At 42.0% G+C, this 14,957-nt stretch overlaps 1 protein-coding gene across 4 annotated transcripts in view; it reads right to left on the bottom strand.

Moving 5' to 3' along the window:
* The window catches only part of lrch2 (leucine-rich repeats and calponin homology (CH) domain containing 2), a 33,836-nt gene extending 19,799 nt beyond the window's left edge, over positions 1-14,037 (bottom strand). For 2 of the 4 annotated variants that reach the window (XM_018691538.2, XM_018691539.2), the window contains exons 1-10: positions 13,724-14,037; positions 3,780-3,924; positions 3,434-3,560; positions 3,229-3,334; positions 2,672-2,808; positions 2,305-2,435; positions 1,961-2,048; positions 927-1,098; positions 705-802; positions 475-542 (exon numbers count right to left, since the gene is read on the bottom strand). In XM_018691538.2, coding sequence (XP_018547054.1) covers positions 475-542; positions 705-802; positions 927-1,098; positions 1,961-2,048; positions 2,305-2,435; positions 2,672-2,808; positions 3,229-3,334; positions 3,434-3,560; positions 3,780-3,924; positions 13,724-14,036 — 1,385 coding nt within the window. In that variant the 5' untranslated portion in view covers position 14,037. The remainder of the gene's footprint in view (positions 1-474; positions 543-704; positions 803-926; positions 1,099-1,960; positions 2,049-2,304; positions 2,436-2,671; positions 2,809-3,228; positions 3,335-3,433; positions 3,561-3,779; positions 3,925-13,723) is intronic. The other 2 variants (XM_018691537.2, XM_018691540.2) reach the window with 1 other exon arrangement.
* Positions 14,038-14,957: the final 920 nt, after the last annotated feature.

The raw sequence follows: 14,957 nt of genomic DNA, 5'->3' as shown, positions 1-14,957 counted from the left end.
TGTGCTCTAAGCTTGCATCTCCTGATTTACAATAGTTGATTTGAGGAAAAACCAACCTTTGCTTTTATATCTACAAACATTTTTTATTTAATTCTTTTGCGCAGAAGTGCTGCAGTATTACCACAATCAAGGTGAATTCAAAATATATAGAGTCACACCAAAACAGCAGCTGGAGAACATCTCTGTACATGTCCATTTTTATTTACTGCAAGTTTATCCGAGATAAATGTTAACTACTTTACTGCTCCATAACACTGCAGCCCTGATGACTCATTAAAATCTATCTGTGGCCAGTAAACTCCTTCCTTCCCCAGAACTATTTTTGCAAGTCTTTGCAAAAAAAAGATTTCCATGAATTTTTGGAACTGATAAGACAAGAATAAAAGCGTCTTCATGTCAGGTAAAAGATGAATTGTTAAAACTCCAGCCAAGGCAATTTATTTGCTTGACTGATATATTTAATGATTAACTCACCCTGACTCCTCTTTCCAGCTGTCTTTATCTTTGCTTTGGTGAGACATATTAAGAACTTTCTCCAGTTCCTGAAACACATACAGACACGCCATGTTGAAGAGCAAAGAAAAGAAAGTGATTTTATCTTTCGCAGACTTTCTCACACTTTCTTTCATGTCTGTCATCATCCTTTTCCCAAGCTAGCATATGTGCGTGCGAATGTGTGTAATGGATCATTAATGGATTCATACCTTTATACAAGACACGTGACTGCTCTGCTGCCCATCACACTCTGACAGAGCAGGATCCTCATCGGGGTTGGGCTCTATAAAGTCATACAGATCCTGATCTGATAGAGGGAGGAAGCATCCGCGTTGATCACATACACTGTCATATTTTAGGCACTTCATTCAACAACCCCGTGTCTCTGTTATTGCTGTCAAAGGGAATATGTGATACTTATTTTCGGTAACCTTTGCAAGAGTCCATTTTGGAGAGGAGAGAGAGGGCGTCAGCACGGGCTGTCTCTGAGACCTGAGAGTGCAGGCTGACAGTGTCGTCGTCTGAGGGCTGCAGGAGACGAAAAGAGTGAGGAGTGAACTCAAGTTTCCGTTCACATGGGCTTCTGTGCTGGTCTGTTAGTTCCTATTTTAGATAGTTAAATAGAAATGTTTGCGCATGATTGTCACTTTAAAACAGAAATTGTCCACATGAGTGATTGTGCAGCAATGGCAGAATTCACAGTTTCACCTCATTCAACCTTTCCTCCATCTGTTTTATCTGTCTTGTTGCCTTTCTAATCTTGTGGGAGAAACACTGTCCCTGTCAGTGTTCCCATTTCTTGCCATCAGCTGAAGCTTAAGAATTACAGCCCGCTCTAGTCGTCCAGCCACAAATACCTCAGAATTTATACTTGACTTTATTTCTGCTGTCAAGGATAGTGAAATTTGTTCCCTTCTAGCGCAATGCTTTGGCTCAGCAGCAGCAGGGAGGCTAGTTGTGTTTGGGACAGAGGTGGACCACCACACACACATGGCTCTTGTCATTTCAGATTCAGTTATTCCCCACGAGTCCACCAGTCGGCCTCAGAGAGCTTCCTTCATGCCAGAATGTGTGCTGCCTGGCCTGTTTTGTCCAGTCTGCCCTCAGCCAGCGTTTTGCTTCTCTGGTGTTGAATGCAAGGCAGAATTTCGACCCAGTACAGAGAGTCCTACCCTCTTATGCTTTGCCTGAAGAGTCTGCTTTTGAATCCCGCTGCCTGAACCCAGGAATGTCTCATTTTGTGAGCTATGTATATTTTAACACAGCTATGTGCTGTGTTAAAAAGTGAGTGGACTTAAGCTTGGGCTAATACTGGCAAGCTAACAACTAAATCTGTTAGCTGATGTTAATCAGAAACAAAATTCCACAAGGTATACTTAAACATCTATGTATCTCTAACTGCTTCATTCTGGTAAGGAGTAAAACACGATGCCCTTCAGTTAATGTTGCGTGTTTGAGCGCTGACCTCTGTTGTTGACAGCCTCTTGTCACCATTGTCACTACCAATTCCAGAGTCAGGCCCGTGATTCTTACTGGGATAAAAATCTTCCATGCTGGAAATAAGCAAAACAAACATCAGGGTTATTAGGGTTTCTGATCATCGTGAATGAAAAAATGTAATTTGCATGTGCAGCTGAGAAGATAGCATTTGATACCCTTACACAATAAAAACATATGTAACATAACTAGGTGTAGATGTGATACATGAACAAATGCATGCAGAGTAAAAAACTATATAGAAAACGTTGAAGCAACATGCATTATGCTTCATTTCACAATTACAAAATAACTTAATAAATGTGCCAGTACCTATCTGTAAGAGGCTGCGGAAGGCAACGCTTGCCAAGAGAAGGGAGGTCCAGGGTGTCCGGTTTCTTGTCCATCCTACACGCCTGGATGTTCAGGTACTTGAATATGTGCACCTTACCCTTGAGACAAATCTGAAACATACAAATGCACACAAGATGTCTCTCCAGAGTCTGGATTGGTGTTAATGTTCATTCATCCACTAGATGGTGCAACTGTATCATGTTCACTAGAATGTGAGGGCACCAACAACCTGTCAACCACATACAGGAAACCCAGAAAAACCATTTGTGCTCTGTGTGTGACACCACATATATACTTCACATCCATTTCATATGCACAGACACAATCATGAAATGAAGGCACCGACCTGTGCGGGAGGAGACTGCATAGGATTGTTGTCTAGGATGATGTGCTGCAGCTGCCTGAGTTTCCTATAGGCTGGAGGAATCTCTGTGATCTTATTGCAGGAGAAGTCAAGTCGGATGAGAGGCAGGTCAGCCAACTCTGCCAGAACAGACCACACAAGAATTTAATAACGAGATTTTGTTGAATGTGATGCACTGCTTTCAACATGCAATGGGGAGCCCAAAATCTCTTTTTCCAAAGCAGTTCAGCAGAGTAAATTCACTCATAGCCACAGGACCAATTTACACTTTAGCCTTAAGATGCTGCATGGTTTGTTTTGTTACTGTCAAGAATCATTCAAGTGTGGCTCAATGCTTTCTTCCTTTAGAGATACTTCACTTTTGTTGAAATGACAGTTTTGGTTGCTACGTTTTGGATGGAGTGGCATGCAACATGACAGCCAACATAAAACAAACACTGTGGAATGTAATCCTTGGCAGTAAGAGGATTGGCATGCTTGCCAAAACTATCAAAAATGAATGACAGAGATTTTCTAAAAACATATGAAGACAGACTGACCCTCAGGCAGCATGTGAAGACAGTTCTTCCTGATGTTGAGTTCTCGTAAGGCTTGAAGCCTCCCCACCTGAGTTGGCAGCACTTGGATCTCATTACAGCTTACGTCCTGCAAGGGGAGGCAAAGAGTAGGAAATGTGATTACCCTGGCTGAACAATATACATAAATTCACATGCACTGATAAGAATATAGATACACTCTGCTCACCAGTTCCATCAACTCTTTGGCCTTGCCGATCTCCTCAGGGATGGATACAAGCTTGTTGTTGCTCACAAGCAGAACTTTGAGGGGGAGGTTGAACAGGTATTTTGGCAAAACTGACAGGAGATTTCGACTGTAGAGAAAGATAAAACATTGACCTACTTTTAAAACAGCATACAGAAGCATGTAACTGTGGGGATCTGGTGATTGGGAATTGAGTTTCAGCAAAAGGGGAAATGCTTCTCTTTCATGTAAGCATTTTCACCCTGAAAAGGGAACAAGCACCTCTTGAGAGATATAAAACTGAACACAAACATCCCAAACTGAAAGTATAATGTTAGCAGTGACTCACCTGATGTCAAGATAAGTCAGCATCTGCAGATTGATGATAGCTTCTGGGATGCACTTGATGCAATTGTGGTAGAGGTTGAGAGACTCGAGGGGGGCAAACAGACATACTTCTGGAGGGATTTCTGTGAGGCGATTCTTGGACAAATCTGCCAAGTGGAGAAACAGAGGCTGAGAAAATGTGGACACTGAACATACTGGAGACATGTTGTACACATTAACCTTTCAAGATCTGGGAATCGTTCATTACACTTCCTTTAGGCAGCAGAGGCCATAGGCTTGAAAGACTCAAAGATCAATATGTTTCCATGACAGAGTGGATAGGCAGCATGCCTCTTTATCGAACACCGGTCTAAGATTACACCCGAGTCTTGGGCCTTCTGGCTGTGTAATATTGCAGTATTTCCCATATTGATCTAACTGGGAGTGGCACAGTAATGGCTTTAGATTTGTATGAATGAGTGGAAAGTGTTAAAACTCACATCACATCTTTTTTTCTTTTCTTTTTTTTGAACAATCAGTTACAAGCAACAGAGGGGAGTCACCAGATGGTTATTTTAAAAAAAAAAAAAGGGAGATTTGGGCAACTTTTTTTTGCAGCAGAGTGGTAGGTTTTCTATCCACTGGATGAGACTGGGTGATTAATAAGATTTATCTTTCTGAGCTCATTCAGAAAAATGTTTTTAATGCTCTATGTGACACCCGAGTTTTCTAAGTATACATATTCAACTTAAGTATGTATTTTTACACATATGAAAGGGCAACATCTTAAGGGGCAACATCTTAACAATTACAATGCTTAAATGCTAATGTTACCATGTTCATCAACTTAGTTTTGCGTGTCAGCAAGCTAACATTTTCTAATAAGAACTAAACACAAAGTACAGGTGAGACTGATGTCATTACAGTTTTGTATTTAGTAGTACACAAAAGTACTGAACAGACTGCAACTTTGATCTGATGATGGCGCTCAAGGAAAAATTGTAATCCATGCATTTCACTTAAAACAATAAATGTCAACCTTCATGGTGGAGCAAGAGGAAAAGTCAAGGGGATTACCAAAGTCAGTAGGTTTCACTCTCTGGACACCACATCATCACAATCTATGCAGTTTGATCCTTTGAGCTATGTCAGTAGCATTGCTATACACTGGAAATATAAATTATGTATAGTTACTGTATTTTGTACTATTCTTGAAGAAAAAATATTGAAAAAGAAAGAAATATTAAGTATTTGCTTGTAATTGAAACTTAAAATGAAAACTTGTATTTTAACGTACATGACAGAGTTAGTGCAGATCTGATTAAACTCTCTCCCCGCTTCACTACTGACACCAATTTACTGCAAAATCACAGCCCTGCATCTATTCTGCAACAAGGATAAGAATGTATTCCCTACTCTTGTCAATGAATATGAGCATAACCTCACATCTGCATCTGCCTCGTATGATAAAATATTTAGATACTGGCTCTCTTGCTGAGGAGTGAAGGAGTACTCAAGCAGATACTGATGGTGAAGCTCATCACTCAGCTGTCTGTCCATTTTCCAATTTGAATGATTCTTAAACTACTTTAGAATTGTATTATAAATGTTTTCTTTGGCACCTGATATCAACTAAATCTTGAAGTCTAGACGCTTGCAGCACCTCATCAGGAGTCTGTGCTGTCAGGCTGCACTGAGCAATAAGAAAGTGTTAGATAGAGCCAGACTGAACAAACAACACACTGATGATTTTACAGTTCTTATGGTCAATTAGAGTTGAGACTACAGATGCATTTTATTCCAAAAAGGTTTAATTGAAGAAACAACAATAGGTCAGTAAAATCAAATATCTGGACATTTGGTATGGGCATAGTGAAGAGGCAAAAAGCTCATCAAGTGTTAAAAATGGAAAGTGCTCATCCTCTGAAGCGTGAGTGCACTCAGTAAATCATAATATACAGTATATCACCCACCAGGCTCATGCTTACTCTGGAGGTCTACATTTTCTGCGCGTCTGCATTAGTCTAAGATACATTATCCCTCGGGGTTGCTGAATCACTCACACAGCCCAAGACATTTCCATGCACATACACATATCCACACTATCCCTCTCTCTCTGTCTGTCCTCCAATAAATACAAGCTGACACAAACAGCATCTATTTAAACAGGTAACATGAGGATACATAGGGATCTATGGAAGCAGCACACACAGAGACTACCTTGCATCGTTCAGAATTCACCTTCAGACACGTATTGATTCAGCACTGCTAATTGGGTGGGTGTATGTGTGTGTGTGTGTGTGTGTGTGAGTGTGTGTATCTGCGTGTGTGAACAATCCTGTCTTCTGAATTATCTCTGGGTGACATGGTAATTAGAGACCTATGTGAGGAGCTGCACAGCCACAGATAAAACACAGAGGACTTTCAATTATTCTGTCCCACCTACCTGAAGTGCTACATCCATGCTGCTGGAAAAGGACACTCTCGCTACAACCTCCATCTCCTTAATACATGGTATTATATATAGCCACCACCCTTTATCAAACAACTAAGCTGCTGCATATGGGCTTTACTGAAAGCAAACACTCCCTGACCTGCCGTTCAGAGGTTTCTGTTTACTGTGGGTGGATTAGCAGCATAAAGAATATATAATAGGTCATATCAGTATTTTGTAAGCACATTTATACAGATATTTCAGCCTCTAAGCCCTATACTCACAGAGGTTATAAAACATCACGAGGAGAGCAAAACTGTGTGTGACTGCGCGTTTAAATAGGCTCTCATTTGTGACAACTATAGACCTGTAGCTGTGGTCTGAGCTCTGACAGCAGCCAATAAGCAGAAGTGAGAGGCAGACCATGAGACAGTCAGCAGGCAGAAAGCAAAAGAAGTCGAGAGGTTAAGGGAGACAGAAATTACCACACGGGGAAAGACCAAAGCTGAGGTCACAGGGTATACTCGTTTTCCATTAAGTGTAAATTCTGCCTCCCCCCTGAGACTCGGACCTCGATGCTGTAACCCAGCTGTGTGTGGACGACGCCCCTACCTCCCTCCCTCCTTCCCTCCAGCCTCACACAACTGGGGATTCTTCTGTAGCAGAGGAATCATGTGGGTCAATTGAAGACGAGGGTGGGGGGATGGATGGGTCTTTGTGAGCCTGTCCGTCTCCACCCCTGTCTCCCTCCTCCAACCCAGGCCGTCCACCATCTGCGGCCCACAGTGGGTCTTTTATCCACCTGCTGGTCGCCTGGAGCTCCCGCAGGACGAGGCCCGGCAGGCAAACAGAGCACTCCGCTGAGGCTCCGCTCTGCTTCTCTGCACCCTCACGCCAAATCAGCAATCCATTCATTTTTGTGGGTAGTGCTGATGATGTCTGGCTATGTCCTCCCATGACACAGCAAACTCTACACTAACAGATATCCTGCTGGAGCAAATAAAAGATGACGTTCTCTCTCACTCTTTCCCTCTCTACTGTGGGCTGCGGCAGAGGGATTTGGATCAGGAAATATTTCTGTTTATGACTGCCATTAAAAAATTCAACTTGCCATCTCATACAACAGGGAAAAATATCATTGTTTATAAGGCATTCCAGTATCAAGTGCAAAAACCGCAGAGAAACAGACACTAAGCTTCTTGCTGTGACAATGTTGTTATAAAGGTTCAATTCAATGAAAACAAAGATAGAACAGAACAAAAAAATATATTAATTTAGGTTAATGAATTGCACCCTGCAGCAGATGAGACCACAGTTTCTGGATCGCAGGTTTTGGGTGTGGCCTGGGGCTCTGCTGGGTGTTTAGAGCACGCAGGTGTACACCTTCTGCAGGGATTTGAGTGTTTGATGGCCAGTCAGCTAAGTGCTCCTGCCATCAATCAGCTCCTGGATATATCCTAATGGGATTCCTCATCAGATTTTGAGTCATTCAAGAAATGTACTATTTTTTCCCTTTGTCTTTAAACCCAGACAATTGCTGACTGACTGGAATGAAATCCTAAATTTTACCTATGTTCTGCATTGTAGATGCGGAAGCATTTAGCTTGACACTGTGACATCTTGCTGGCTGACAAAGTCACTCATGGGAGACACCTCTGCTAACCTCTGATCTAACCAAACCATACTATGAAATAAGCTGACAGACACATATGACACACACACACACACACACACACACACACACACACACACGTTTCTCATTTTATTTGTAGGCAATTTATAAAAGGTTCTAACTTAGTGAATGTAGGTTAGCTGCCGGTTTGAATAACCATTTAAGTCAACTGTCAAATACAAATGCTTCACTACTCTACTGTGGAGGTTATCTCTGTTTCATATCACTGTAACTTACTGATATGTACACACAAGACATATATATTTTAACACTGTACAGAAAAAAAATTGATTGATGAAAACTTAGTTAGCTAATAAATCATTCCATAACAAAAGTAACCACAAGCTACAGCCCTAAAATTAACCCCCAGCTAGCACACAAAACCCAACATACTTTAAACGTTCTTGTTGTTTTCAACATTATATTCTGGCCTAAATTACGCCCAAGCTTCTTTCAGTTCTGGGGATTATGAGGAACAAGTCACTTTTTGTTTTCCATCCAGCTCTTAAAATACAGCAGGTTTCTGAACTGAGAATCTCTCAGATCTTTTCTTCATTTCTTAAGAAGCTAAAGTTATGTGGGGAACAGCTAGCTTGTCAGACGTTTCCTAGAATAAGATCAGTATTATATTTCCAAACGTACAATTGCCACTGCAGGGAATAATCTCCAGTTACTAAGAAACCTTTCTCAACTCCTTAAAAATGCTGGAAAAAGAAAGTGTGTGACATAACGAGCTTTGATGAGGGTAAATGTTATTCACAGTCATCACTTCACCTTCAGGAGTTCAGTTTTACTATCCAAATATTTAACAGCAGCAGCATTAATGAGATAAGGCAATGTGTTCTTGCTGACAGGTATGCATATGTCTTGTATAGACATGCAACAGAACATCTACATGTAGAAGAAGCCCTGGGGGAAGAAATACCAGTCAGGAATGTGATTTTTTTTTCAGGCTATACTCTCTTCCTGTGATCACTCAAAAACTACTTAGAAATAAAGAATAAAGGCAGCTCTATATTTTCTCTCTCATGTTAAAATCTGTTTTCTGGGGGGCAGTCCTCAATAGCATCTGCTATTCTTCACAGACCGGCCATGATACAAGCAAAGACAGGACAGGACCGTGGATATTTGATTTGATTTGAGGTATGACAGCGAAACAAGTACGAGTAGCTAAGTGCACTTCTGGATTTTGATCTGTCAGGCCTCTTGATGCCTTTTGAATGAGTCAGCCTGTAATGTGCTTGTACTTGGGGAGGGACACAGCAGTATTTTTACTGGTTGATCATTAAATCCAAGAATGCTGCCTTGGTACTTGGTGCCCTTGCGTAGACTGTCCTTCACAACCTGACTTGAAGAACCAAACTTATAAAGAATGTGACAACGAAAAAGCATTCACACGGTGTGAGATTTGCTATGTGCTTCACACAGTCAAATGAAAGGTGCAATGTTCCCTTTGCTGCCTGTTTCAGCTCTGGACAGTACACTATAGAAGTCTGGATATGACACACAGTGAATCTTGCAGCTTTTAATTTGTTCTTGGCTGTCAAATCATGAACGAGTGCACCCTCAGTTAGCAACAAAAATCACACTTCTTTATCTTTTCTTCAACCTCACGTTCTTTTTATTTCAAGTAGCATTTGGCTGTGAAATATTACACCAAACCCTTCATTCAGGACATAACCAAGTGCACGAAGGTGCAAGATTTGCAGCGACAGATTCTGCACAGTCGTAAAAAAAAGGGAAAATAAACTAAAACCAAAAGCTCCTGCACAACCCAGATTCTTAAGTATACTGTAAATAAATCATTATGTTTTCTCAGACACCAAACAAACTTGTGGGTTTAAAAATCTAAGAATCCCCAGAGCTACCACACATAAAGCACAGCAGCTGATTCTCCTGCTGTCTGAGAGTAACGCACACATGTAAACACATTGCATGGTGCTGCAGTGGAAACACATCACACTTAACGGCTAATGTGTGCATGTGTGTGTGTGTGTGTTTGTCCCCTCGGGGGCAGGGTAATGGCAGGCAGCGGCATGCTGGGATATGAACCTGAGCATCTGCCCAGGTTGAAGCACTGCTTCACCAGCCCCTCTCTCCAAGGTCAGGGCAGCGGCTCAAAGCTCTCGCACTTTTCCCATGGGAAAACAAACTGACTGGAGACAAACTGCCAGTAGCAGCACAGCAAACAGACACCCTTGTGTGAGCAGGCCTCTCTCTTTCTCTGTCTCTACACTGACTGCTACTCATTAGACAGATGGAGGCCCCTCAGTCAGACCCTGCTCTGAATATAAAACCTATCAGTAATGGGATGGATTGAAACTACAATAACAGCCAATTTATGGTGGGATAACTCAGTGTTCCAGATCTAAATATTCCCTGTATTGTATGAGGAAATAAAATACAAAGACACATACAACTAAAAATAGTTTGAGAGGAAATAATCATTTCTTCTTTTTCATCCACTTTCAATCAGCTATGGCAGCAAAAATGTTAACATGTTACCAGACACTCTTATTTTTTTATTGTTCTTTAAACCTTCTGATCACAAGCATGACCATGGTCTCTTTCGAGAGGCAACTGTTTAAATTTTACAAACAAAGAGTAAGAATGACTGTAAAAGGTATTGTACCAAAGTTTCAGAGGCACAAATACGGTGATTATGTTTTTTGGCTGAAATGGGCAATGTAAGGCCTGTAGTAGTGCCTTTTGAGTGGAAGTGTGATCCAATTTTGTGTCAGCAGCTGTTGCAGTTATATGGGAATCCTAAAATGCTTTGCACAGACAGACTTGGGAGATATAGAGTTTTCAAACACTATCTTTTGTCAAGGTTGTGTGAAACACTGAGTCCAGTACAGACCAAAACACATCTAAAGTAGCATCACCAAGGCTGAAGCACCACAGTCTATAGGTTGGACAGGTTGGACGGCCTTTTTAAAAGAAATACTGTTTTCGGCTGGTACAAGAAACTATTTGATTTCATGAGGCGTGCAGACTGTTAACTGACTGCATCTTTGTCTACACATGGGCCGCTGCTGTTTAATGGCTTGAGAGTGCCACTACTTAACAGGTCAACTTGAGCTGTCGCTTTTAGAGAGATGAGGAAAAGTAAACAGGCTGCACCCACTGAGTTTGATTTCAAAATCTTCAAATACCAAACAACTTAATTGTCAGGATAGAACTAAGAAAGAACAGATTTAATGTTCATTTCGGGACAGATTGCTTTATCAAATGTAAATGAGCTTGTTTTTTATTCAGTTAGTTAGGCCGTGGATGTGATCGACCCAGTAATGACACACAAATGTAAAGGCTGTACGCTGCATCGTAAAGCTGTTTCTCTTCGCAGCAGATATTGCACTTGATGTGAAGACGGTGCTGTGTGGTGTTGATCTCTCTTTGCACATTCGAATGTGAGAGTTTCCTCTGGCACACCTTTTCCTTTAGGCATTGAAATGAAGACGTGGGGGGAAAAAAGTGAAAAGACTGCAGCATTCATAGAGACTGGATTAATCACAATCGAGGCAAGAAATCAAAGGTGTGATAGAAATGTATGCTCTCTCTCATATCTCTTTTGGTCAGTGTTATGTAACATGCAGTCATGATAACAGCAGTTATTTCAAAATCCTATGGACTAAATATGGACAGTTGGTGTTTTACATAGAGACAAGCAGATCATTTGTCCATAAACAGTGTATACCAACTTCCTGTTGGATTTGCCCCCCCTCCAATAAAAGGGAGCCAGTGCATAATATTTAGGGCTTCAGCTCTTCAGGGGTAAAAGCTTTTCACAAGCAATTTATAAAATGACACCATTATATCACATCATTTCACAGTGCTTACTAAAATAGCAGTTCATGTCTGGTTTGAGATTCTTTGCAAGCACAGAATGGAGGTCACTATCTTTATACACCTGGATCACTGACATTGAAAAGTAATGCTCTCCATTCATGTTCGAAATACGTGCTTGATGTTAAAGAAAACTGTCAAGTATCTATGATTTGTCTCAAGAGGCTGTAGCCAAGGTAACTGGTGTGTAATATGTACAGATGGGTGGTTGCTGGTAAGGTGTTGTTCTACCTTGAGGCTCCAAAACAGCTTCATCTTCAAGGCTCTGAACTCTACTGGAGGGATGAACAACATTCAACCAGAGGATATTCTCTCAGTTGGTGTTTTGATGAGAATCTCCCATAGGTGTTCAACTGGGTTGATATGTGGAGACTGTGAGGGCCATTAGGTTGATGAAACCTTGTTGAAAGTGTTCACTTGTCACACAGAGGAACAGCACTACACACACTGTCTCCACAAGCTCTTTCCTAATTTAGCCATGATCATTTCAAGTCAAAATATTTCCATAATGGAGACAGCAAAGCTAGCATATCTCTAATTTTCATACTCCTTAAACCATTCAGTGAACCCTTGTTCCCTGTATGGAGGCAACTGTATTTGTTATGACTAAGCTCATTTATTCAAGTTTCTTCTTTTATATGTCACCCATCTGTATGCTTTATTAAAAAGTATTTTAACTTTATTCTGATTCCATGTATAAATCTGTCCATTTTCTAGAAGGGAGGGTATTTTCTCTGGGTTGAAAAGAACTGTCTGGGTATGAGGATGTACCAAAAATCTTTGAGCAGAAAATCTAAATCCCTTGAGGTCTGGGCTCTCCAAAAAACCAGAGGCTTGCCAGAGTAACACCATATGGTGTGTGGACACCTCAGAGGAGGAGACCATGATTTTGAGATCCAGCATCAGCTAGAAGTCAATGATAAAGACTGATGAAGTCCATGAGATGATTAAATTCAATTTTACTATTATTCTTTCAATTCACCTACAGTATAAAAATGTGTGTGTCTATATAACACATCCACAAATATCCTCATACATAGCAAAATCCTGTCAGTAGCATGGTCTAGCTTGGAGTTCCTTTCTATGTAAAAGTGAGACAAGTCCTTTTCTATACGATCAAATTAGTATGTGTGGCCTGACCCTGATAACACAGCCCTCAGAAAACGTGAGTCTAATACTGACCTACTGACTTTGAACACAGAACAAAATGGGTCATTATTCTAATCACCTCTTGCAGAAACTCAATAAAATGCATCACCAAAGATCAGATGAATAGCTATCAGCCAACATACAATATGAAGCCAAAAGCAGCCTCCACCTCCTCCTCTTCCTCCTCTGGCAGATTCTGGGTTATATGGGCATATGCACCCAAGCAGGCAAAGGAGGGGGTGAGGCTGCAAGTACCCTGCATCTTTTGTCTGGTTTTGCCAAAATTGAAAGAAAGCGTGTATAGTAGCCGGTGTGTATCACATGCTCACCGCAGATGATATTCAGAGAGCACGAATTTTACACCTGGCCTCACGGGTTCATTCATATTCTTCTCTTGCTGCTCCCGGTGCCAAATCAACTGCAACTGCTCGGCGTGCAAACCACTGCACAGCGCCTGACTTGGGTGCGCCTGCCGTCTCATTCATGTGTCTCAAGGGGGGCTACTGAAAGCTCACTGGCGTCGACCAAAACAAGTCACACATACACACATACTACTGCAGCCGAGCCCCTTGTGAAGTAAATGGGTGTGATATATGAGCCCAGACTGAACGGTAATTACAACCAGGATGTACAGTATGTGTGCATTTTAGAGAAGCCAGTTGAGTGGTCGGAATAGCCCTTTAAATATTGTCACCTACACGTTTAATGCGCCTCCATCCAGGAAAAAAAAAAAATCAGACAAAAATGCATGCACAATGCGGGCATGCATGCTGCATTCACTAACATGCACGAGCGGATTTTTATACGAAGCGCATTGACTCGCGTGGTTTCCTTGTGGTCCATGCATGCACAGCAACCAACCCACCTGCTTGTGTTGTATCGGTCAGATCGTAGCTCATCCCCGGGTACTCTCTCAGCTTCCTACCGCTCAGGTTCAGTATCCCCGAGCACACGGCATCATCCAGAGCCCGGTCCAGGCTGCGGGCCGTGTGGTGCTGCTGCTGCTGGTGCTGAAACTGGCTGACGCCCGGGCTCCAGTGAGGTCCGCTGGAATAGTGATGGCTTTGTAGAGCCGTGACAGCTCCCACACCTCCCTGACTAGACGCCATTTTCGTAAAAAAGAAATTACTCTTACAATAATAACAGCGCACAGCGGCAGTTTCTCCGCCCATGCGCATACGGGGTACATTCCCAGGGACGGACGCTAGGGGATGGGCTTCTGAGGTGGTGGTGGTGCTGCTGCTCCTGCTGCTAGTGATGGGGATAGTGAGCAGGGTTTGGTGGCCATTTTAGGCTTTTACCCTTTCTTCACCTGCTAATACCAACATCCCAGCAGGGGCCCCAGTGCAGCACCCAGGGGGCAGGGGCCCCTCATGTTTAGGTCCCAATGCCTGGAGACCAGTGGGTGGCTATTGAAACTATGATTAATCACTAGAATAAAAACAATAGATAGATTAGATCAGATATAGATAGATGCAGATTACATACTGCAGATAGTCTACATTTAAGAACAGCACCCATATAGGAAGTCATTATAGCCTATGATTATTCACTGGGTGAATCTACTGCTTACTGCCTCTCCTGGTTTAGGGAATAGCCACTAGCAGACTGGAGAGTGGATGCTGAGCAAAATAATTATCCCTAAACAGACTGCTGTGATAGCTTCCACAGCAGCTTCATTTAAGCAAGATATGTCTGAGTCCTAATGAGGCATTTAATTTTCCCCATCACACCAGTGGGACACTAAAGTAGCCCAAGGGCCTCTCTGACCATCTTAGAAGTACCCCTTAACTGGTCCTCTGGTCAGACCATGATGGCCTCTGGTTGGCTAAAATACACCCAGTCAACCCAGTAGTAGTGCTGGCCCAAATGATCCTGTGTGTCCATCTAGTCAGCAAAAGCACCCATATGGCCATGGTCCCAATGTCCCATAAGTGGCTTCCTGGTTGACCCAGCTGCTTGTCTGGTCAGCCTTATCATACTTCAAAGATATCTATCTAGCTGCCTTCAGACAATGAATTTCTCTAAGCATCACTGTTTCCAGAAACTTTCATTTGAGTAGTTGAAACTGTATGGTTTTCTCCGAAACAGAAATAACC

The sequence above is a fragment of the Lates calcarifer genome, linkage group LG20, assembly GCF_001640805.2.
Source record: "Lates calcarifer isolate ASB-BC8 linkage group LG20, TLL_Latcal_v3, whole genome shotgun sequence".
Lineage (NCBI taxonomy): Eukaryota > Metazoa > Chordata > Actinopteri > Centropomidae > Lates > Lates calcarifer.
The sequence above is the reverse complement of the archived record's forward strand: the minus strand, read 5'-3'. Positions and strand labels throughout refer to the sequence as shown.